The sequence below is a fragment of the Neophocaena asiaeorientalis genome, unplaced genomic scaffold, assembly GCF_003031525.2.
Source record: "Neophocaena asiaeorientalis asiaeorientalis breed wild unplaced genomic scaffold, Neophocaena_asiaeorientalis_V1.1 scaffold179, whole genome shotgun sequence".
NCBI classification, from domain to species: domain Eukaryota; kingdom Metazoa; phylum Chordata; class Mammalia; order Artiodactyla; family Phocoenidae; genus Neophocaena; species Neophocaena asiaeorientalis.
Genome location: NW_020172775.1, coordinates 181,872 through 203,377, shown reverse-complemented (window position 1 = coordinate 203,377; position 21,506 = coordinate 181,872). Strand labels below are relative to the sequence as shown.

The 21,506-nt window shown below is 45.8% G+C and overlaps 1 protein-coding gene across 6 annotated transcripts; it reads left to right on the top strand.

The window, feature by feature from the left end:
• The first annotated feature begins 730 nt into the window (after window positions 1-730).
• ZNF329 (zinc finger protein 329) lies at window positions 731-17,322 on the top strand. Of its 6 annotated transcripts, none has more exons than XM_024740897.1 (4): window positions 756-803; window positions 1,144-1,242; window positions 3,125-3,255; window positions 14,704-17,322. In XM_024740897.1, exon 4 carries the CDS (start codon window positions 14,724-14,726, stop codon window positions 16,338-16,340), a length of 1,617 nt encoding a protein of 538 aa, XP_024596665.1. In that variant the 5' UTR covers window positions 756-803; window positions 1,144-1,242; window positions 3,125-3,255; window positions 14,704-14,723; the 3' UTR covers window positions 16,341-17,322. The 6 variants fall into 6 exon arrangements, with proteins under 6 accessions (XP_024596667.1, XP_024596665.1, XP_024596664.1 ...); XM_024740896.1 differs by having other exon boundaries at window positions 1,081-1,242; XM_024740898.1 differs by lacking the exon at window positions 1,144-1,242 and having other exon boundaries at window positions 757-803.
• The last annotated feature ends 4,184 nt before the right edge of the window (window positions 17,323-21,506 follow it).

The window sequence follows — 21,506 nt, the reverse complement described above, 5'->3', positions numbered from 1 at the left end:
CCCTCCTACATTCATGCTGGATAGTGGAAGTGTGGGTATTTATTATTTTTTGTACATATACTAATTATTTCTTTTTGAAATTGTTTTATTTTATACACATACATAAAACTGAGAACATTTATTTCTTTTAAAAGCACATTTTCTAACTGCTTGCTGCTAATTTTTATATACTGATTTTTCCACGACACATACATTGATTTGCATTCCTAATCGTCCATCTAAAATCCTTACCTAACTCCCATTAATTCCAAAAATGTGCAGCTTCTGTTTAGATTTCTAAGGAAATAACTATACTGTCAATGGATAATGAGTTGCCCTTATCTGAATTTTAACATATTTTTCTTAAAAATGTGATGATATAGAATTATTTCAGCAAACTATGCAGTACATAAAAATAAGGCTGCACAATAATGATGTCCTGGGATAAAGCGAAAATAAATGTCAGCGAATCCACATTGATATCAATAAATAACTGAATAAGTAAATGAGGCGAAGGGACAGCTCTTCCTGACAGAACAGCTCTTAAGTCCCTGGGCTGGAGGCGAAGACTGGGCGCAGGGCGGGTGGTGACAGCCCGGAACCTTGCGGCCGACCCCCGCCCAGGGCGAGAGGACTGGATCCGGCGCGGTGCCGAGCAGAAGCGAAAGGCAGGCACTGGGGTCTCTACACCGCAAGGGTCCAGCGGTGGCCGCGGAGTCTCCTGGGACGCGCACATCCGGGTCCCGGCGCGCGCACGCGCATTTGTACCGAACATGGCCGCGGCAGCTCCCGCCGCTGCCGCAGGTGCCGCCGGCCAGCCTCCGGTGAGTCTGCTGCGCCCATCGCCCTTTCGGTTCCCCGATTTCCCCCGAGGGCGGTGTGTGTGTCGCGGGGGGCGGTGTCCGCTGGGTCTTGGTGACGCAGGAGCGGAGCGACTGCCGGCGGGTTTCCCGGGGTCAGTGGGCGCGTCCGACTCGCAGGGCCGGGGGTCCGCCCGAGGCGCGGCGGCCCTAGCGAGTGAGGACGCCCCCGGCCAATGTAGACGCCCCCCTTCTGCGGTGTGGATGTCCCCCGACGGGTGTGGACGCCCCCCTTTTGCAGTGTGGACGTCCCATGCAGTTGAGGACGCCCCCTCCGGCAGGTGTGGACGCCCCCCTTCTGCAGTGTGGACGTCCCCTGCAGTTGAGGACACCCCACGGCGAGTGTGGACGCCCCGCTGCGGGTGTGGACGTACCTCGGCGGGTGTGGACGCTCCCTCTTAGGGTGAGGACGCCCTAGCGATTTCCTCCGCGTTTCCCGGCGGTTCCGCGCTCGTCCTTCCATAGGGGCCTTTTTGGCCCTGCCTGCCGGGTGTCCTGGCCCGGCCGCTGGGGCGAGCCCCGGGTCTGCCGCCGTTCTGCTGCCGGGTGGTGGGAGGGTCCGTGTGGGCGTCGGTGGGTCTCGGGCCGAGGTGGCCGCGTTGCGCCCGCAGACTGTGCCGTTTCCCACCCCTCTGCAGACCGGGAGGTGTCAAATCACCTGTTTTTTCCCCACCTAATAGCTGCAAAATCAGATCTTGCTGCACTTCTCAGTGAGGGCTGCGTTTTTCCAACTGCTAGTGGCCACTTCGCTTTCCTCTTCCTTGGTTTAGTGGGTTCGTTTCCTTAGCTCCTCTTCCCGCAGTAGTTTACGATAAAAGTTTTTCTATATATAGAAAAGTTAAGACACTTGTGCGTCCTTAAACCAACTCATTAACTCTGCTCTACTTGCTGTATGCCCTATATTTGTTCCCTTTGTCCACCCTTTTAGCCACCCACTAATCTTTTTGGGATACAGTCAAAGTAAATGGCAGATATCACTCCACTCCCCCCTCAAACACCTTACTACGCTTAACATCAATTAGAGTTCAATATTGCTTTTTAAATTTTTGAGGGAAAACTGACTTACATTGAAATGCACAGATATTCATTGTATCACTGGATGAGTTTTGACAAATGCAGTCCAAACCTTTATCAAAATTACCATCACCCCAGAAAGATCCCTTATCCTTTGCCAATTTAAAAAAAATTGCTTATTAGCGACTTGGGCTTGTAAAAATATGTTTTGAACACTAAGACTTTGTTATTTTTTCCACCCACAGCAAGCAACTTTTCTCCCTTCTGTTGATTGTTTCTCTCCCTTAGCACTCGACTTTTTATTTTGAAGTTTTACACCTACAGAAATGTTGCAGGAATAGTTCAATAAACACTTGGAAAACCATCCAGATTATCAAGTTATTAATACTTTGCCTCATTAGCTTTACCCTTCTTTTCTCCCAGCCTCAAACACACATCTTTTTATATCTTACACACCCTCCCACAAGAAGACAAAAGGTTTATTACTCAGTAATGAGACTGTCTTGGAGAGCAGGGCAGACTTCCCATGATGATCCAAAAAAGTGTGAGTGGGACTTCCCTGGTGGTCCAGTTGTTAAGTCTTCTCCCTTCCACTGCAGGGGGCGTGGGTTCAATCCCTGGTTGGGGAACTAAGATCTGGAATGCCACGTGGTGCGGCCAAAAACCAAATAAGCAAACAAAAATCGTGAGACAGCAGGGCTTCTATAGTGATTAATGGAGTTGAGATGAGGGTGGCCTTGCATTGGTTGGGGCTTGCATGGTTTGAACTTCCTGCCAACACCAAGGAGAAAACACTCAGGCTTTCTTGTTAGTTTGCCTCGTTTGCAGAAGGAGAAGGGGCAGTAGGTGGTGGTGAGGATGGGGGGTTGAAAGCTGTCAGCAGTCAGTCATCAAAAATGAAGTCAGGGGCTTCCCTGGTGGCGCAATGGTTGAGAGTCCGCCTGCCGATGCAGGGGACATGGGTTCGTGCCCCAGTCTGGGAAGATCCCACATGCCGCGGAGCGGCTAGGCCCGTAAGCCATGGCCGTTGAGCCTGCGTGTCCGGAGCCTGTGCTCCGCAACGGGAGAGGCCACATTGGTGAGAGGCCCACGTATCACAAAAAAAAAAGAAGTCAGGCTGTTAATCACAATTGGTAATGAGGTGGGTAACTTTATTTGGACAGGGCTAAAATTAGTGGCAAACAATTTATTTTTGTTAAAGAATGTATCATTTGAATGTATTGTTAAAGAATGTATCATTTGAAGAAGTAAACATCATGTGTGGTCCACAGAGATGGCAAGAACCATGCAGATGGGGTCAGTCATCTGAGGTCTGGCAACCATTGATGTCAAACATCCAGTCATTGGGCTTAAGTGGATCCTTCTGCAGGGTCATAGAGACTGCGTATAAAGCCCTTCAGAGGTGAGTGCCTGGGAATGGAATTCTCCACACACTTTATTTTATTTATTTATCAATTGATTTATTTATTTTTATTTTTGGCTGCATTGGGTCTTCGTTGCTGCACGCAGTCTTTCTCTAGTTGTGGCGAGCGGGGGCTGCTCTTCATTTTGGTGCACGGGCTTCTCATTGTGGTGGCTTCTCATTGCGGAGTATGGGCTCTAGGCACGCGGGCTCAGTAGTTGTGGCTCGTGGGCTCAGTGGTTTTGGCACACGGGCTCAGTAGTTGTGGCTTGTGGGCTCAGTAGTTGCGACTCACAGGCTCTAGAGCACAGGCTCAGTAGTTGTGGCTTGCGGGCCCAGTAGTTGTGGCTTGCGGGCCCAGTAGTTATGGCTCGCGGGCTCAGTAGTCATGGCTCGTGGGCTCAGTAGTTGTGGCTCGCGGGCTCTAGAGTGCAGGCTCAGTAGTTGTGGCTTGTGGGCTCTAGAGTGCAGGCTCAGTAGTTGTGGTGCACAGGCTCAGTAGTTGTGGCTTGCAGGCTTTAGAGAGCAGTCTCAGTAGTTGGCACACGGTCTTCGTTGGGCTGGCTTGTGGGCTCTAGAGTGCAGGCTCAGTAGTTGTGGCCTGTGGGCTCTAGAGCACAGGCTCAGTAGTTGTGGCATATGGGCTCAGTAGTTGTGGCACATGGGCTCAGTAGTTGTGGCCCGTGGACTCTAGAGTACAGCCTCAGTAGTTGTGGCTCACGGGCTCTGTTATTGTGGCACGTGGGCTCAGTAGTTGTGGCTTGTGGGCTTGGTGTGGCCCACGGGCTCAGTAGTTGTGGCCCACGGGCTCAGTAGTTGTGGCCCACGGGCTTCAGTAGTTGTGGCACACGGGCTCTAGAGCGCAGGCTCAGTAGTTGTGGCGCACGGGCTTAGTTGCTCCGCAGCATGTGGGATCTTCCCAGGCCAGGGCTGGAACCCATGTCCCCAGTGTCAGCAGGCATGTTCCTAACCACTGCGCCACCAGGGAAGCCCTCTCCGCAAGCTTTAATCCCAAGATACCGGAAACATGCCAAGTGGAGTCTAGACCAGTAGTTCTGACTCCAACAGATTCAACACCTGCTTAATTGTTTAAATAGCTGTATTGAGGTATAATTCATATACCATATAATTCACTCTCTAAGGTATACCATTCAGTGCTTCTTAGTATATTCACCAGGTGGTGCAGCCATCACCCAGATCAGTTTTAGAATATTTTCATCATGCCCCCAAAGAAAACCCCTGCCCATTAGAACTCACTTCCCATTTCCTCCATCCTTCTTAGCCCCAGGCAATTACTAATCTACTTTCTGTCTCTGCATTTGCCTGTTGTAGGCGTTTCATATAAATGGCCATACAATATGTAGTCCTTTGTTTTGGTTTCTTGCACTTAAAAATGTTTTCAAGGTTCATCCATGTTACAATGTATCAGTACTTGGTTCATTTTTATGGATGAATAATATTCCCTTGTATGAATATATTAATTTGTTTATCCATTCATCAGTTGATAGCCATTTGAGTTGCTTCCATTTTGGGAGTATTACGAATAATGCTTCCGTGAACATTCACATACAAGTTTTGTGGGTTTTTTTTTTTTGTGGAAATATGTCTTCATTTCTCTTGGATGACCTAGGAGTGGAACTGATTGTAGCCACCCTAAGGGGTGTGAAATGGTATCTCGATGTGTTTTTGATTTGCAGTTCCCTGATGGTTAATGATATTGAGCTTCTTTTCATTATGCTTATTGGCCTTTTGTATATCTTCTTTGGAGAATTGTCTATTCAGATCCTTTGCCCATTTATGAAATGGGTTATTGGTCTTTTAATTATTGAACTGTAAGAGTTGTTTATTTATTCTGGATACCAGTGCCTTATCAGATATATGATTTGCAAATATTTTATCCTATCCTGTGGATTGTCATTTTACTTTCTTAGTAACATTCTTTGAAGCGCAAAAGGTTTTAATTTTGATGAGTCCAGTTTATCTACTGTGTCACTTGTGCTTTTGGTGTTGTATTCAGGTTTCTGAAGAATTATGCCTATGTTTTTCATTTAAGAGTTTTATAGCTTTAGCTTGTATATTTAAGCTTGTGATGCATTTTGAGTTATTTTTTGTGTAATGCTCAGTCTTTTTTCTTTTTTTAAAGGTGGATTGTCTGAAGCCATTCTGTCTCTGCTCTTTCCACAGGAGGAGTTCTACTTTTTAAAAAAATTTATTTTATTTTATTTATTTTTGTCTGTGTTGGGTCTTTGTTGCTGTTCACGGGCCTTCTCTAGTTGTGGCGAGCAGGGGCTACTCTTCGTTGCGGTGCATGGGCTTCTTACTGTGGTGGCTTCTCTTGTTACAGAGCACAGGCTCTAGGCGCGCAGGCTTCAATAGTTGTGGCTTGCGGGCTTCAGTAGTTGTGGCTCGCGGGCTCTAGAGTGCAGGCTCAGTAGTTGTGGCTTGCGAGCTTAGTTGCTCCACAGCATGTAGGATCTTCCCGGACCAGGGCTGGAACCTCTGTCCCCTGCATTGGCAGGCAGATTCTTAACCACTGTGCCAACAGGGAAGCCCAATGCTCAGTCTTTATGATCAATAGTAGCAATATGCCTTTTACTGTCCTGAAAAGAATTTTATAGATAATATTAAATATTCATATAACTTTAAAAATTAAATGTAAAGAATCAATAAAAGGAAAGGCATTTGTATTAAAAAATCATTTCTATATTTAAATGTTTGGCACAGCTACCTGGAAAACATAAGAAGCAATCTGCTGCTGGAGGTTGTAGGTTTGGATTAAGAGAAATGGGACAGTCAGAATTCATTGTCTTCAGTGCAGTTGAATGAGGTGAGGTATGGCTGGATGCTGCTGGAACAGTGAATGTTGTGGGTGGATCCAGACCAGGTGTATTAAATAGGAATGGAAGAAAGTACCTTGGTGGAAGCAGGTTCTAAGCACTTACGCAGTTAAGGCAACCCAGGCTGTCTGGATGATCTGGGGTGACAGGTGAAGGGTCAGTCACCCCCTCTGCTATGACCTGGAACAACATCAGGACAATTTATCACAGAAAACAGTTCTCCAAACAGACCTGAAGTCTCAACATGTGCTGGGGCAACATTCAGTGTATAGAAAGCCTTAGAGACCATCTTCTTTGGTGGCCATGGGGAAGAGAAGGACAGGCTGGGGAAAATGAGTCATACTGGGGCTCCAGGGAAGTGGTATTGTGAATATCTGAGGTCAGAGGACGAGTGGGGTGGGGGAGGAATAGAGACGCCCCCCCCCACCAAATTTGTGAACAGCATCAAGGTGAATTTTTTACAACATAGTTTTGGTATCATTGTAGTGCCAAAAATAGCTACACAGATATGTATGAGGGCAATAATACGAGATTTTTAAAACAACCTTAATTAATGAAATTCAGTGTAGTTCCTGCATTAAATACCCTAATTTAATATTATTTCCCTGAAGTCTGTCCTAATGTCCTCCTGTATGCTTGTGATTGTTCTTTTTGCAGTAACCGCTATGGCACTCAGGCCCTCACTGATTGAGTGTAGAATTGGAATGGCCATGGCTCAGTAGTTGTGGCTTGCGAGCTTAGTTGCTCCACAGCATGTAGGATCTTCCCGGACCAGGGCTGGAACCTCTGTCCCCTGCATTGGCAGGCAGATTCTTAACCACTGTGCCAACAGGGAAGCCCAATGCTCAGTCTTTATGATCAATAGTAGCAATATGCCTTTTACTGTCCTGAAAAGAATTTTATAGATAATATTAAATATTCATATAACTTTAAAAATTAAATGTAAAGAATCAATAAAAGGAAAGGCATTTGTATTAAAAAATCATTTCTATATTTAAATGTTTGGCACAGCTACCTGGAAAACATAAGAAGCAATCTGCTGCTGGAGGTTGTAGGTTTGGATTAAGAGAAATGGGACAGTCAGAATTCATTGTCTTCAGTGCAGTTGAATGAGGTGAGGTATGGCTGGATGCTGCTGGAACAGTGAATGTTGTGGGTGGATCCAGACCAGGTGTATTAAATAGGAATGGAAGAAAGTACCTTGGTGGAAGCAGGTTCTAAGCACTTACGCAGTTAAGGCAACCCAGGCTGTCTGGATGATCTGGGGTGACAGGTGAAGGGTCAGTCACCCCCTCTGCTATGACCTGGAACAACATCAGGACAATTTATCACAGAAAACAGTTCTCCAAACAGACCTGAAGTCTCAACATGTGCTGGGGCAACATTCAGTGTATAGAAAGCCTTAGAGACCATCTTCTTTGGTGGCCATGGGGAAGAGAAGGACAGGCTGGGGAAAATGAGTCATACTGGGGCTCCAGGGAAGTGGTATTGTGAATATCTGAGGTCAGAGGACGAGTGGGGTGGGGGAGGAATAGAGACGCCCCCCCCCACCAAATTTGTGAACAGCATCAAGGTGAATTTTTTACAACATAGTTTTGGTATCATTGTAGTGCCAAAAATAGCTACACAGATATGTATGAGGGCAATAATACGAGATTTTTAAAACAACCTTAATTAATGAAATTCAGTGTAGTTCCTGCATTAAATACCCTAATTTAATATTATTTCCCTGAAGTCTGTCCTAATGTCCTCCTGTATGCTTGTGATTGTTCTTTTTGCAGTAACCGCTATGGCACTCAGGCCCTCACTGATTGAGTGTAGAATTGGAATGGCCAGTTTTGGTCAAGGAGAGAGGTGCAAAATAGGGAATGAGTTCATAAATTCAGGGCTGTATCTGGACTTCCATTCAACTTCCTTCCCCTAAATGAAGGCACCTTTTCCCTGATGTCTTGTAACACATGTAGTATTGTTCCGTCGTTCAGTACCCCAGGTTAATACCTGCAGGGATTTCGGCCCACAGGTTGGTCAAACATCACGTGGAGCAGTCCCAAGTGTATTAGCAAGTATGCATCCCTGGTCCAGGCCCATCAGATGCTAGTAGTTCCCGCTCCTTCGGTCTTTGTGACAACCTGACACCTCCACAGATTTCTGGATGCCCCCAGGGGAAGAACTGCCAAGGTCAAGCGCTGCAGGTCAGGCTAGGTGAAACTTGTCCCCTTATAGGTGTAAATTTACTTATCACAGCTTTATTGAAATATAATCCACGTATCATGTGATTCTTTCATTCAGAGTGCACAACTCGGTGATTCTTAGTATATGCACGAAGTTGTGCAGCCGTCACCACTATATATTTCCAGAACGTTTTCATCAATCCAAGAAGAAACCCCATACCAACTAGGAGTCACTCCCCATACTGCCTTCTCCCAGCTCCTGGCAGCCACGAATTGACTTGCAGTGTGTATGGAATTGCCTTTTCCGGATGTTTCACTTAAATGTGATCATACACTATGGAGTCTTTTGTGTCTGAGTTCTTTTACTGCGTATAATATTTTCAGGATTCATCTGTGTTATTGAAGCATTTATCAGTATTTCACTCCTTCTTAAGCCTGAAGAATATTCCATTGTGTGTATTTCGACATTTTGTTTATCCATTCATCGGTTGGTAGACGTTTATTTGGGTTGTTTCCACTTTTGTTTATCATGAATAGTGCTGTTATGTACTCATAATTCATGGAGAAGTTTATGTGTAGACATATGTTTACGTTTTTCTTGAGTAGATACCTAGGAGTGGAATTGCAGGGTCATATGATAACTCTGTTTAACTTTTTGAGAAACTGTCAGACTGTTTTCCAAAACAGCTGCACCATTTTATTTATGTATTTATTTTTTGGCTGTGTTGGGTCTTTGTTGCTGCTCGCGGGTTTTCTCTAGTTGTGGCGCGCAGGGGCTAGAGCACGGGCTCTAGGTGCGCGGGCTTCAGTAGTTGTGGCACATGGGCTTGGGTGCTCCATGGCATGTGGGATCTTTCCGGACCAGGGATCAAACCTGTGTCCCCTGCATTGGCAGGTGAATTCTTAACCACTGCGCCACCAGGGAGGTCTCAGCTGTACCATTTTACATTCCCCCCAACAGTGTGTGAGGGTTTCAGTTTCTCCACATGCTCACAACACTTGTTATTGTCTTTTTTTTTTTTTTTTGGCCGTGCTGTGTGGCTTGACCCCGACCACGGATTGAACCCAGGCCCATGGCAGTGAAAGCCTGGGTTGTTTTTTTGTTTTTTTTTTGCGGTACGCAGGCCTCTCACTGTTGTGGCCTCTCCTGTTGCCGAGCGCAGGCTCAGCGGCCATGGCTCACGGGCCCAGCCGCTCCGCGGCATGTGGGATCTTCCCGGACCGGGGCACGAACCCGGGTCCCCTGCATCGGCAGGCGGACTCTCAACCCCTGCGCCACCAGGGAAGCCCCTAAGCCTGGGTTTTGATTAGCATTTCCCTAGTAACTAATGATGTTGATCATCTTTTCATGTGCTTATTGGCCATCTGTATGTCTTCTTTGGAGAAATGTTTATTCAGATCCTTTGCCTATTTTTAAAATTTGGGTTGTCCTGTAATTATTGGGCTATAAGAGTTTTTTATATCTTCCGCAAGTCCTTTATCAGATACGTGCTTTGTAAGTATTTTCTCCTGTTTGGTAGGTTGTCTTTTCACTTTCTTAGTGGTATGTAAGTCTTATTTCAATAAAGGAAGTATCTATTATAGATGAAATGGACATTCCCTTTGCTTCTCTAGGGCTGTTCCCTTCCACACTCCCAAGACAGTCATGATCACAGCTTTGGTAGATGTGTTGCCAGGGCATTTTAATATTTTTACTTCGAGAATACTTTGTGTGTCTAACAATTTGAACTAAGTGGTATCATCCTATATATGTCTGACTTACCTCATTTCTTTTAAGTGCACACATACGTCCTCCCCTTACAGACTTGTAGGGAGGTGCTCTCCATCTCTGGTTTCCACAGGACAGCTGTAGGCCACCCAGGCCCCAGTCTACTCAGAAGGCTCAGTAGAGGAAACATGCAGCATGGTAATAAGGCAGCCTCAGGAGGTCTGAAAAGTAGGAGCAGCCAGGAGTGACAGATGGGGATATGGTCCTCCTGGCCAGCTGGTCCCTCCGTATCACTGTTGAATGCTGTGGACCTAGCAGGCCTCTGGGGTCTTGGCCTTGGCTTCAGACTGAACAGTTCTCATGTTTCCTCACGTGTGATGTTTACCTTAATTCCTTGTGTTCATAGTTGATAAGAATTTTCATCATGAGTTGGAGCTTTCCTTAAAATACCTTATCAATTTATTGACGTAGGGTAAAGGGGTCTACTACTTTAATCTGAGAGCATTTTGATCAAGAGTCTGGGTGAGATTTGTTCAAATTACTTTCTGAATTTATTGAGATAGGATGTAGGGGGCTGTCTTCTACTTTAATCTGAAAATGTCGGGAATCGTATCAGTAGATGTTCTAATGTTTCATAGGCCTTCTTTTGTAGGATAAATCTAATGTTGCCATTTTGATAGCTTTCTTCTGTTTCTTAATTAAATCCCCCTTTTGTGACGAATATCACCTATGTATGCCTTCTTGTTCTTTATTTTATGATTACTCTTGCCAAAGGTAATTTCATTAGTCTTTTCAAATAACAGATTTTTGGTTTTCTTCATGTTCTTGGCTGTTTCCTTGTATTTGGTTTCTGTAATTTTTGATCTTACCTTTATTATCACCTTCCTTTCACCTCGTGTTGGTTTTCTCTGTGGCTCTTTCCCTTACTTCTTAAGTCAAACAGTGATCTCACTAACTTTCAGTCTTCTCTTTAAAATACAAGATTAGGGACTTCCCTGGCAGTCCAGTGGTTAGGACTCTGCGCTTTCACTGCTGAGGGTACAGGTTCAATCCGTGGTTGGGGAACTAAGGTCCCGCAAGCCGCATGGCATGGCCACAAAAAACAAAAACAAAAACAAAACAAAAACAAAAAACAATAACAAAAAAAAACAAACCAAAAAAAAGCCCCATGCATTAAAGACCAACATTTTTCGCCTAGGAACTTCTTTAGCTGCATCCTCCTTTGCTACATGTTTTGAGATGTGCCATCATCATCAGTTGTTCAGTCCTCTGTGTTTTCTAAGTAGATGCTTTCTAATTTGCATCAACATTTCTCTGTGAATTACTGAGAAACAGGTTTTCATTTTTCCAAATAAATAGGTTTTTTTAAAATTTAAACTTACTATTATTTTTTGTATTTGGCATTCTTTCTGTTACTGGTTTTTAACTTGAACACATTTGTAGTCAAGAGACTGTGGTCTGGTCTTTGTTGAACTTATTCTTTGGCCTGGTTTGTGACCAGTGTTAGCAAATGTTCCACTTGTGCTTGGAAAGCCTTTGGCTCTAATTGTTGGTAGTGGGTCTTCAGTCAGCTGTGTGACCAGGCTGGCTAATTACATTCTCTTATGCTTGTCTCTGTTCAGTCTTTTTGCATTTCCATTTCTGAAAGAGGTTCTTAAACCCTTCCAGTATGGTTGGATTTGCTGACTTTGCTCTGTGTTTGGAGGTATGCTGTTAATGTAGACATCTTTGCCATTGTTATATTGCCCTTTTATCATCCTTGAAGTTTATTGTTGGTTAACAAAGCACCATTCAATCTTTGTTTGGTTAGCATTTGTCTGTTCCGAACTTCTGCTTTTGTCTTCTGTGTCCTTTTGCTTTTGGTGTCTGTTACAAGCACATTTTTTAATGCAGTCTGACACAGTGTTTATCTTGCCCATCAAAGCCACTTACATTTATTGTTATTGTGATGTCCTATTTTATACTTTCTATCTTAACCTGTCCTTTTTGAGCTTTCCCCCTTAGCACCTTCTTCTGGATTGATCTGTTGTTTTTTCCTTTTCTTTATTATTCTTTTCTCCTGTAACAGGGTTTTTCCACTTCAGCACTATTTACTTTTGAGTTTTGAGGCTGGTCATTCTATGTGTGAGAGGCTGCCTTGTGTTTTAAAGGTATTTCACAGCATCCCTAGATTCCAGTAGCATCTGACCCCAAGTCATGAGAGCCAAAAATGTTCCCAGATGTTGCCAAGTGTCTTTTGAGGGTAAAACCGTCTCTGGTTGAGAACCACTGCTCTGTGGGCTTGGAAGTTTTACATGACATTTATTCTTTTATTCCTGACTTGACCAGGTCTAACATGAATCATGAACAATATAAGAATGTCAGGACACTTAATTTTGCTACCCCATTTTCATCTCACAGGCCACTGCCATTCAGTATTTTAGTCCATCCCATTGTTAACCCCTGAGTCATTGTTACTGCTTCATTTTATGTCGTCAGTGCTGGATTTTATTTAAATACATGTTCTCTCCATTCCTTCCTTCTGGGTTATTTTTTTTTCCCTGAAGAACAGTTTTTTCCTAATTCTTTTGGCAAGTGTCCTTGGAGATAAACCCTGCTTTTGCTTTTCTGAAGTTGCCTTTATCTTTCACTCTTTTTAAAAATTATTTATTTATTTATTTTATTTTGGCTGCGTTGGGCCTTCGTTGCTGCATGTGGGCTTTCTCTAGTTGTGGTGAGCGGGGGCTACTCTTTGTTGTGGTGCATGGGCAGTGAGAAGCGGTGGCTTCTCTTGTTGCGGAGCACGGGCTCTAGGGGCACGGGCTTCAGTAGTTGTGGCATTAGGGCTCAGTAGTTGTGGCTTGTGGGCTCTAGAGTGCAGGCTTAGTAGTGGTGGCGCAGCAATGCCACAGCACTACTGTGGAACAGCAGTGGGCTTAGTTGCTCTGTGGCATGTGGGATCTTCCCAGACCAGGGCTCGAACCCGTGTCCCCTGCATTGGCAGGCAGATTCCCAACCACTGTGCCACCAGGGAAGTCCCTTACTTTCATTCTGACAGTTTTTTCCCTCAGCACTTTGATGGTAATCTTCCATTACTATCAGGTTTCTATTTTTGTTACCAAGTTAATCACAGTACTGTTCATTCCTTCACTGGTTGTCTTTTTCCTGGTGGCCTTTAAGACCATCTCCTTAGGTATAGCTTGTCCAGTTATGCTTGGGACTCAGGCTTTCTGAGTCTAAGACACCACCAAGTGGAATTGCAAGGTGGCGGAATGTGCCTGTTTTATGTTTCGATGGCCACTACCAAGTTACACCGCCAAGTGGACTGACCTCTTTACGTGCCCACCAACTCTCTTCTTGCATGACCTGCTCAAGCATTATATTATCATGCCTTGTTTTACTTTTACTCATCTGAAATGTGCATATTTTGTATTCTTAAAGTTACAGTTTGTAAATGCCTTTAGGTGCGAATGAGCAAGAATTCATGTATTCAGGACATTTCTGTTTTCTCTCTGTCAAGTTCCTCCTTGTATCCTTTACCCAGTTTTTCCCCTTTTTTTTTTTTTCCCCCTTTTATGTGCTATTCTGGAAGAATTTTTTTATAGATCTCTGGCACTATTCCTTTGTCTCTTTTATACTTTATAGTATCGTCTCTCCACCTGCCATTTGTATTTTGACTCTTACTCTGTTTTTTGTTGTTTGGAAATTTTTAAAAATTAATTAATTAATTTATTTTATTTTTGGCTGTGCTGGGTCTTTGTTGCTGCGCACGGGCTTTCTCTAGTTGCGGTGAGCAGGGGCTACTCTTCATTGTGATGCACGGGCTTCTCACTGCGGTGGCTTCTCTTGTTGCAGAGCACGGGCTACAGGTGCACGGGCTTCAGTAGTTGTGGCATGCAGGCTCAGTAGTTGTGGCTCGTGGGCGCTAGAGCGCAGGCTCAGTAGTTGTGGCACATGGGCTTAGTTGCTCTGTGGCATGTGGGATATTCCCGGACCAGGGCTCAAACCCGTGTCCCCTTCATTGGCAGACAGATTCTTAACTACTGTGCCACCAGGGAAGCCCGAGAGCCAGTTTTATTGATATCTTCAAGTCAAAGGGGCGGGAGCATGGTTAGAGAAAGATCCATAACAGTGAAGACACTGGCAGCCACTTACAGTACTGTCTGTTCCCCAGCTCAGAGCCAGCACACATGATGTAATTCTCATAATAACCCTGCAGGAAGGTCGTTGACAGATCTAGGAATTTCAGAAGTGTCAGGTCACCAGGCCTGTGTTGTGTCCCATCCACGAAGGCAGAACTCTGACCACAAAGGTGGGGTGAAAACTGCTCGTTCAATGCTATTTTAAGCCCATTGTGAAGTGGAGGATCTGGAGTGTGTACTGGTTATTGGTAGGGGAAGTGGGTGATGGGGACAAGATCACAGTGGCCGAGATGTGTTACTGTGTCATCAGAGTGACACCTGGCCTCTGATCTCCCACGTCTCAGGCTAATCCTTTTGGTGATATTTACCCCCAACACCATTCCCCCTGCCTGTTCTCTAGGAGGGTAGAAATGCCATGTGGCTCTTCTTGAACCTGTTCTTGGCTCCATCCCTCAACTCTCACAGTATCTCCCCCTCATATAGATCTGAATTTCAAAAAGAAAACAAGTAAAAAGACACACTCACACACTTGGCCTGTCACCATCTTTCATTCCTCTTCCACACACGGCTTCATGTACTTAAGTCTGTCTTTTTCATTCTTTGCTTTCCAGCCTGGGACAGAAGATTGAAAATGACAGCTGAGAACATTGCTGAGGAAGAACTGTCCTGTGACATGGAGGTGGAAGGATTTACACGAGAGGGTCCTCATTTCTCCATTCTAGGTAACAGTTGGGACTGTGAGAACCAGGAGGGACATTTGAGGCAATCAGCCTTAACTCAGGGGGAACCAGGAGCTCAGGGAGCAATTCGTGAATATCCCGGATTTGGGGAGCATTTGAGCGTGAGCCCAGACCTTCCACGACGTCAGAGAGTTTCCACAAGAAACGGTTTCCATGTACGTGGCTCAGGTGTTAAAAGCCTGGATTGTGACCCAGCTTTACACAATTGTCAGAAAAGTTATGTAGCTAAGAGAGCGGGTGACAGTGACACCTGTGGGAAAACCTTCAACCATTCCATGGAAGTTATTCAATTTGGAAGAACTCAAACTAGAGAGAAACCCTATAAATACCCTGAAAGTGTTAAGTCTTTCAACCATTTTACCCCTCTTGGTGAACAAAAAATAACGAAAAGAGGGAAGAAACTGTATGAAGGTAAGGACTTTGGCGACATCTTTACCCTGAGTTCATCTCTTAATGAAAACAGGAGGAACAGCCCTGGAGAAAAACTGTACACATGTACTGAATGTGGCAAGTGCTTCAAACGGAACTCTTCTCTTGTTTTACATCACCGAACTCACACTGGAGAGAAACCTTATACCTGTAATGAGTGTGGAAAATCCTTCTCCAAGAACTATAACCTAATTGTGCATCAAAGAATCCATACAGGAGAGAAGCCCTATAAATGCAGTAAATGCGGGAAAGCCTTCAGTGATGGGTCAGCTCTGACGCAACACCAGAGAATTCACACTGGGGAGAAACCTTACGAATGTCCAGAATGTGGGAAGACCTTCAACCGAAATTCGTCCCTCATTCTGCATCAAAGAACTCATACAGGGGAAAAACCATATAGATGTAATGAGTGTGGGAAACCTTTCACTGACATCTCCCACCTCACTGTGCATCTCAGAATCCACACTGGGGAGAAGCCTTATGAATGTAGCAAATGTGGAAAGGCCTTCCGAGATGGCTCATACCTCACCCAGCACGAGAGGACTCACACTGGAGAGAAGCCCTTCGAATGTGTGGAATGCGGGAAATCCTTCAACCGTAACTCTCACCTCATTGTGCATCAGAAAATCCATTCTGGGGAGAAACCCTATGAGTGTAAAGAATGTGGGAAAACTTTCATTGAGAGTGCTTACCTCATCAGGCACCAGAGGATTCATACTGGTGAGAAGCCCTATGGCTGTGACCAGTGTCAGAAACTTTTCAGGAACATCGCCGGCCTCATACGTCACCAGAGGACTCATACTGGCGAGAAGCCCTACGAGTGTAATCAGTGTGGTAAAGCTTTCAGGGACAGCTCCTGTCTGACCAAGCACCAGAGAATTCACACTAAGGAGACCCCGTACCAGTGTCCAGATTGTGGAAAGTCCTTCAAGCAGAACTCTCACCTGGCAGTACATCAGAGGCTCCACAGCAGGGAGGGTCCCAGTCATTGTCCTCAGTGTGGGAAAACATTCAGAAGGAGCTCTTCCCTCATCCGACACCAAAGATCACACCCTGGAGAACAACCCGTGGATATTTAATGAACGTGGGCCACACTCATCTTCCGACTGGCTCTCAGAAACCTATATGAGAGAGAAGTGTCTTCAGGGGTGGCTCCTCCCTGTCAGTGGAAAAGACTGCTCTGAGCTGTCCAGCGGACTGGTGGATGTGAGACATTCCTCAGCCATCCTGTTAAGCCTGTACATTAGGGAACTCTTGCAGAGGATACAGGATGGTAGTAAATGCGGCAAAGGCTTCAGGGATGATTCGGCCTGTACCAGACATGATAGTGCCTACACTGGAGTGAAACCTGAGGAAGTCAGGCGGATACTTCCCTGGAGAACTCACCTGCCCGTACATCCGAGTCCTTAAACTGGAAAGAGCCTGTGTAATCGGGAAGAGGAATCCTTTAAGAGGGAGTGTCTGCCTTACTGTTCGTAAGCAAACTCTTACCGGAATCCAGCGAGGGAAGCTGTCGGCGGGAGCCCTTGCTGTCTTAGCTGTGTCAGCAAAGCCACGCTGGTGAGAAACCCCACACGGTGCTCCAGCTCACAGCAACCACAGAATTACAGCGGATTGGCATTTGAATGTATTTCCGCGCCACGTTCCTGCCAGGTGCTGAGGACTCGTTTCAGCAGGGGCACCTGGGTGAGGAAGTCGCTTGTGAATGAACAGTGATGTTATTCCTCTTAATACGGAGACCAGAGCGGGTTCTCCTAAGAAGGAAAGGGCTGCTGCCGAGAAATATGATGCGTTGCTTTAGTTGTTGAGACAAACACACAGAGAAACACTGAGTTGTTATGTTTACATTGTCGCCCCTCATTGTTCATTTGGGACACTTGTGATTTGTTCCATGCAACCATGCCAAACCATGATGATAAAGGTTTTGTTGCCATATTGAAAACGCTTATAATATGGCCGGCAACCAAAAGCATAAAATGGAAAATTTGCCATGTAAAGTGTGCACACATACGGATGTAGGTTGGGAGTTGATCATAGAGAAATAAACGTGGGGTCTCCTAAGTGACTGTTACTTGTGTATGATTTTTCCTCTATCACAAATCATACATTGTTATAATCATTTGATGAGGAATTAAAAGGTGGAGATAAAAAGAGGTGAGTTTGGGTTCTCTTTGGACCTTTTTAAAACCAGAAGTGGCTAAGTCAGGGTCGCAGGGCAGTTGTAAGCATGGATGGGGGCATCTCGGCAGAAACTTCTCTGAATCAGCATCCCACAGCTCAGGGCCTAAGAATAACTTCTTTCTTTGGGACTTGGATAATGAGAGGGTGTTATTGTGAAGAAGAGGGTGGGTCTCCGGGAATGGGGAGTAGGAGGCTACAGAGAAGTCTGGGAGGACCTGGGAGCATCCCTCCTGAGGCCCTGCAGTGCTGGCTGGCTGAGAGCTGCTCACACTGGTTGGCATAGCCTCGGAGCCCCGAGGTGGCTCCCCTTGGAAGTTTGACTTGTTCCTATGGAGGCATAGTCAGAGGGAAGGTCACTGAGCTAATTAAGGCTATGAGATAATAAATCTGCGTTGTTTTAAGCTATGTTTCTGGTACTTTGTTATGGGAACAATAGAAAACTAGCACAAGCATTAAAGAAAACTCTTTCCTGCCCTTTCCCTCTTTCTTCTGGTCCTCCTTGCACTCTTTCAGCCTCCTCCTGGCTGAGACTGCAGCAGGGCCGCTGATAGTCTACACCCCACCTTCATACAAATTAGGAACACCAACTCCACCCCCACCCCCCGCAGGGCAATGCAAGAGGAAAACTCTCCTTGGTGCAGCTCTTGCTTTCGAGATGCTGCAATTGGATGTTGGGCTTCTCTACACCAGGGCTAACAGCTGAATCTGAGAGAGACCCAGGGCATAGCCTCTTTTTTTTTTTTTAAGTTAATTTATTTATTTTTGGCTGCGTTGGGTCTTCGTTGCTGTGCACGGGCTTTCTGTAGTTGCGGCGAGCAGGGGCTGCTCTTCGTTGTGGTGCTCAGGCTTCTCACTGCGGTGGCTTCTCTTGTTGCAGAGCACGGGCTGTAGAGCGTGTGGGCTTCAGTAGTTGTGGCACATGGGCTTGGTTGCTCGGCAGCATGTGGGATCTTCCCAGACCAGGGCTCGAACCCGTGTTCCCTGCATTGGCAAGTGGATTCTTAACCACTGCACCACCAGGGAAGCCCCAGGGCGTAGCCTCTTACAAGCCTTGACTGATTGGTGGCCAGTACGGCTAGTTTTAACCATTCCTGTTCAGACCCAGGTCCTCTTCTGTTCTCCCACAGGCTGGGTTGCAATACTTGATTAACATAGCAGTCAGGAGGGTTTGATCCCTGGTTGGGGAACTAAGATCCCACATGCTGCGTGGCACAGACAAAAAAATAAAAGTAAAACACAGCAGTCAGGAACCCTCATTGGTAGGCTGAATAATGGCCTCCCACATAGGTCTACATCCTAATCACTGGAGCCTCTGATGGTTTATATGGCCAAGGGACTTGGAAGGAGTAATTAAGTCAAAGATCTGAGACGGGGAGATTATCCTGGGATATCTGGGTGGGCTCAGTGTCATCACAGGGGTTCTTACAAGAGGGAAGCAGGAGGATCAGAGTCAGAATGGGATATGATGTTGGAAGCAGCTTCTAGAAGCTGGAAAAGGCAGGGACACTGGTATCCCCCCCTGGAGCCTCCAGAAGGAACCAGCCCTGCTGACACCTTGATTTTAGCCTCATATGACTCGTTTCAGATTTCTGTCTCCAGAATACATTTGTGTAGTGATTTTTTTAAATACATATAAATTTATCTATTTATTTTTGGCTACATTGGGTCTTCCTTGCTGCACGCAGGCTTTCTCTAGTTGCAGTGAGCGGGGGTTACTCTTTGTTGCGGTGCGCGGGCTTCTCATTGCAGTGGCCTCTGTTGCGGAGCGCAGGCTCTAGGCATGCAGGCTTCAGTAGTTGTGGAACGTGGGCTCAGTAGTTGCAGCTCATGGGCTCTAGAGCACAGGCTCAGTAGTTGTGGCGCCTGGGCTTAGTTGCTCCGCAGCATGTGGGATCTTCCCAGAGCAGGGCTCGAACCTGTGTCCCCTGCATCGGCAGGCAGATTCTTAACCACTGCGCCGCCAGGGAAGTCCATTTGTGTAGTTTTAAGCCACAAAGTTTGTGGCAGTTTGTTACAGCAGCCATAGGAAATGAATACATTGCCCTTTCTAGTTCCTTTAGAACTTTAACCTTCCCTGCTCCTACCTGGAGAAGTATTCAGTGTGCATTCCCTTGCCCAGCAAGTTTAAAAACTCAGCTTGAAAAAAAAAAAAAAAGGAATTCCCTGGCAGTCCAGTGGTTAGGACTCTGCGCTTCCACTGCTGGGGGCCCGGGTTCAATCCCTGGTTGGGGAACTAAGATCTCACAGGCCTTACCACGAGGCCAAGAAACAAACCAAAAAAACCCTCTGGTGGTGTCTTTGCTGCTTTGAGAGAAGGCATGGCCTGCTCAACCAAGTACCCTTTGGGGAATTCCAGAACTAGTCTTGAAAATTAAGTCCTATTAATGAACAGCCATTAGTGAAAAGAGATCTCAGAAAAGTTAAGGAAGAGATGCCCCGTACCTGTACTCCCAGCTCCCGCCCCCTTCGCTGGCTGAGGGGAAGGAACCTTTCAGCATCCTAATAGAAGTCCATCTCCTAAGAATGTGTAGAAGTTCCAGATGTGCTCTTGGTTCATAGATCTGACCATCTTCTCGCAGTGTCCTCACATGGTGGAAGGGGCAGGAGAGTTCTCTGGGGTCTTGTTTATGAGGGCACTGATTCCATTCATGAGGACTGCATCCTCAGACCTAATCACCTCCCAAAGACCCCAGCTTCACATACCAGCATATTAGAGATTAGGAGCTCAACATGAATGGGATGGGGTGGGGGACCACAAACATTCAGTACGTAGGTTTTCATTCCTCTTGGTTAAATACCTAGGAGTGCGATTGTGGGTCATTACAGTAAGTCTATGTTGAGCTTTGTAAGAAACTGCAAAGCTCCTGTCCAAAGCGGTTGTGCCATATTGCTTTCCCACCAGCAACAAATGAGACTTTGTGATGCTTTGCATCCTGGCCAGCCTTTGAAATTTCAATTTTTTAATTAATTTATTTTTTATAAATCTTGTACCCTGCATTGGCAGGCAGATTCTTAACCACTGCACTGCCAGGGAAGCCCCATAGTGTTTTAATTGATAGCCCCGTCACCTCCCTGTTCCCTCTTCTCCCATCTCCCCCTTGGTCACTCTGTTCAAGTTTCAGTGGCCTCCCTGCTCTTCCTCATACACACCAGGCATGTTCTCATGTCAGGGCCTCTGCAATCCTTGTTCTCTCCATGGGGATCCTCTTCCCCCAACACCTTCTGGCTCAGGTCCTCACCTCCTGCAATTCGTCAGTCACACAGCACCTACTCAGTGAGGCCTTCCCCGAATTCTCTTATTTAAAACTGCAACTGCCTCTGCCCAACAGTCACACTCTGTCCTCTTTCCCTGCTTTATGTCTCTCCAAGGCATCAACCCATCCGACTGATACATGATGCATTGTGCTTGTTTACTTTCCCTGCTGGACTGTAAACACCTTGTTCTGTTTTCTGCTTTATCCCTGGCTGCTGGAATACTGCAACAAGTACTCAATAAATGTTTGTTGAACTAAAAGAGCTAGATGGAGGTACGCCAGCACAAGTGAACAGCGGGCAGCCACACCTTGGGTGCATGTCTTTGTTGTTTTCTGATTCTAAAGTAATCCTTGCTCACTGAAAGCCAAGACTTGGAATGTCCAGAAAAATACGAAAATAAGAAATCACATCCAGAGTCTCAGCTGTCACCAGCAATCATGATTCATGTTTTGGAAAACATCTTCCAGTTCATTCAATCCACAAACACTTGATGAGCATCTCCGATGTATGTCAGCACGTTGGTCCCTGTAGAGTCTAACTAGGAGCACGACAGACAGTGTGTCCAGCCTTGTGGAACTGGCTAGTTAGAAAGCAAGATGGGCATTTATCAAACTGTCACAAAAGCATCGACATGAACTTGAATAGGAAAAAGAAACAAAATAACAGCAGAGAGCTGTGAGGAGTGATTAACCAAGGGGTAGAGAAGGAAGACTGCCCCTGCAGGGAGTGGTATGTGCTGATGTGGGAGGGGAATTAGGGGCATGAGGGAGAAAGGGGTGAGGGGAGTGGGCAGGATAAGGTAGGTAGAG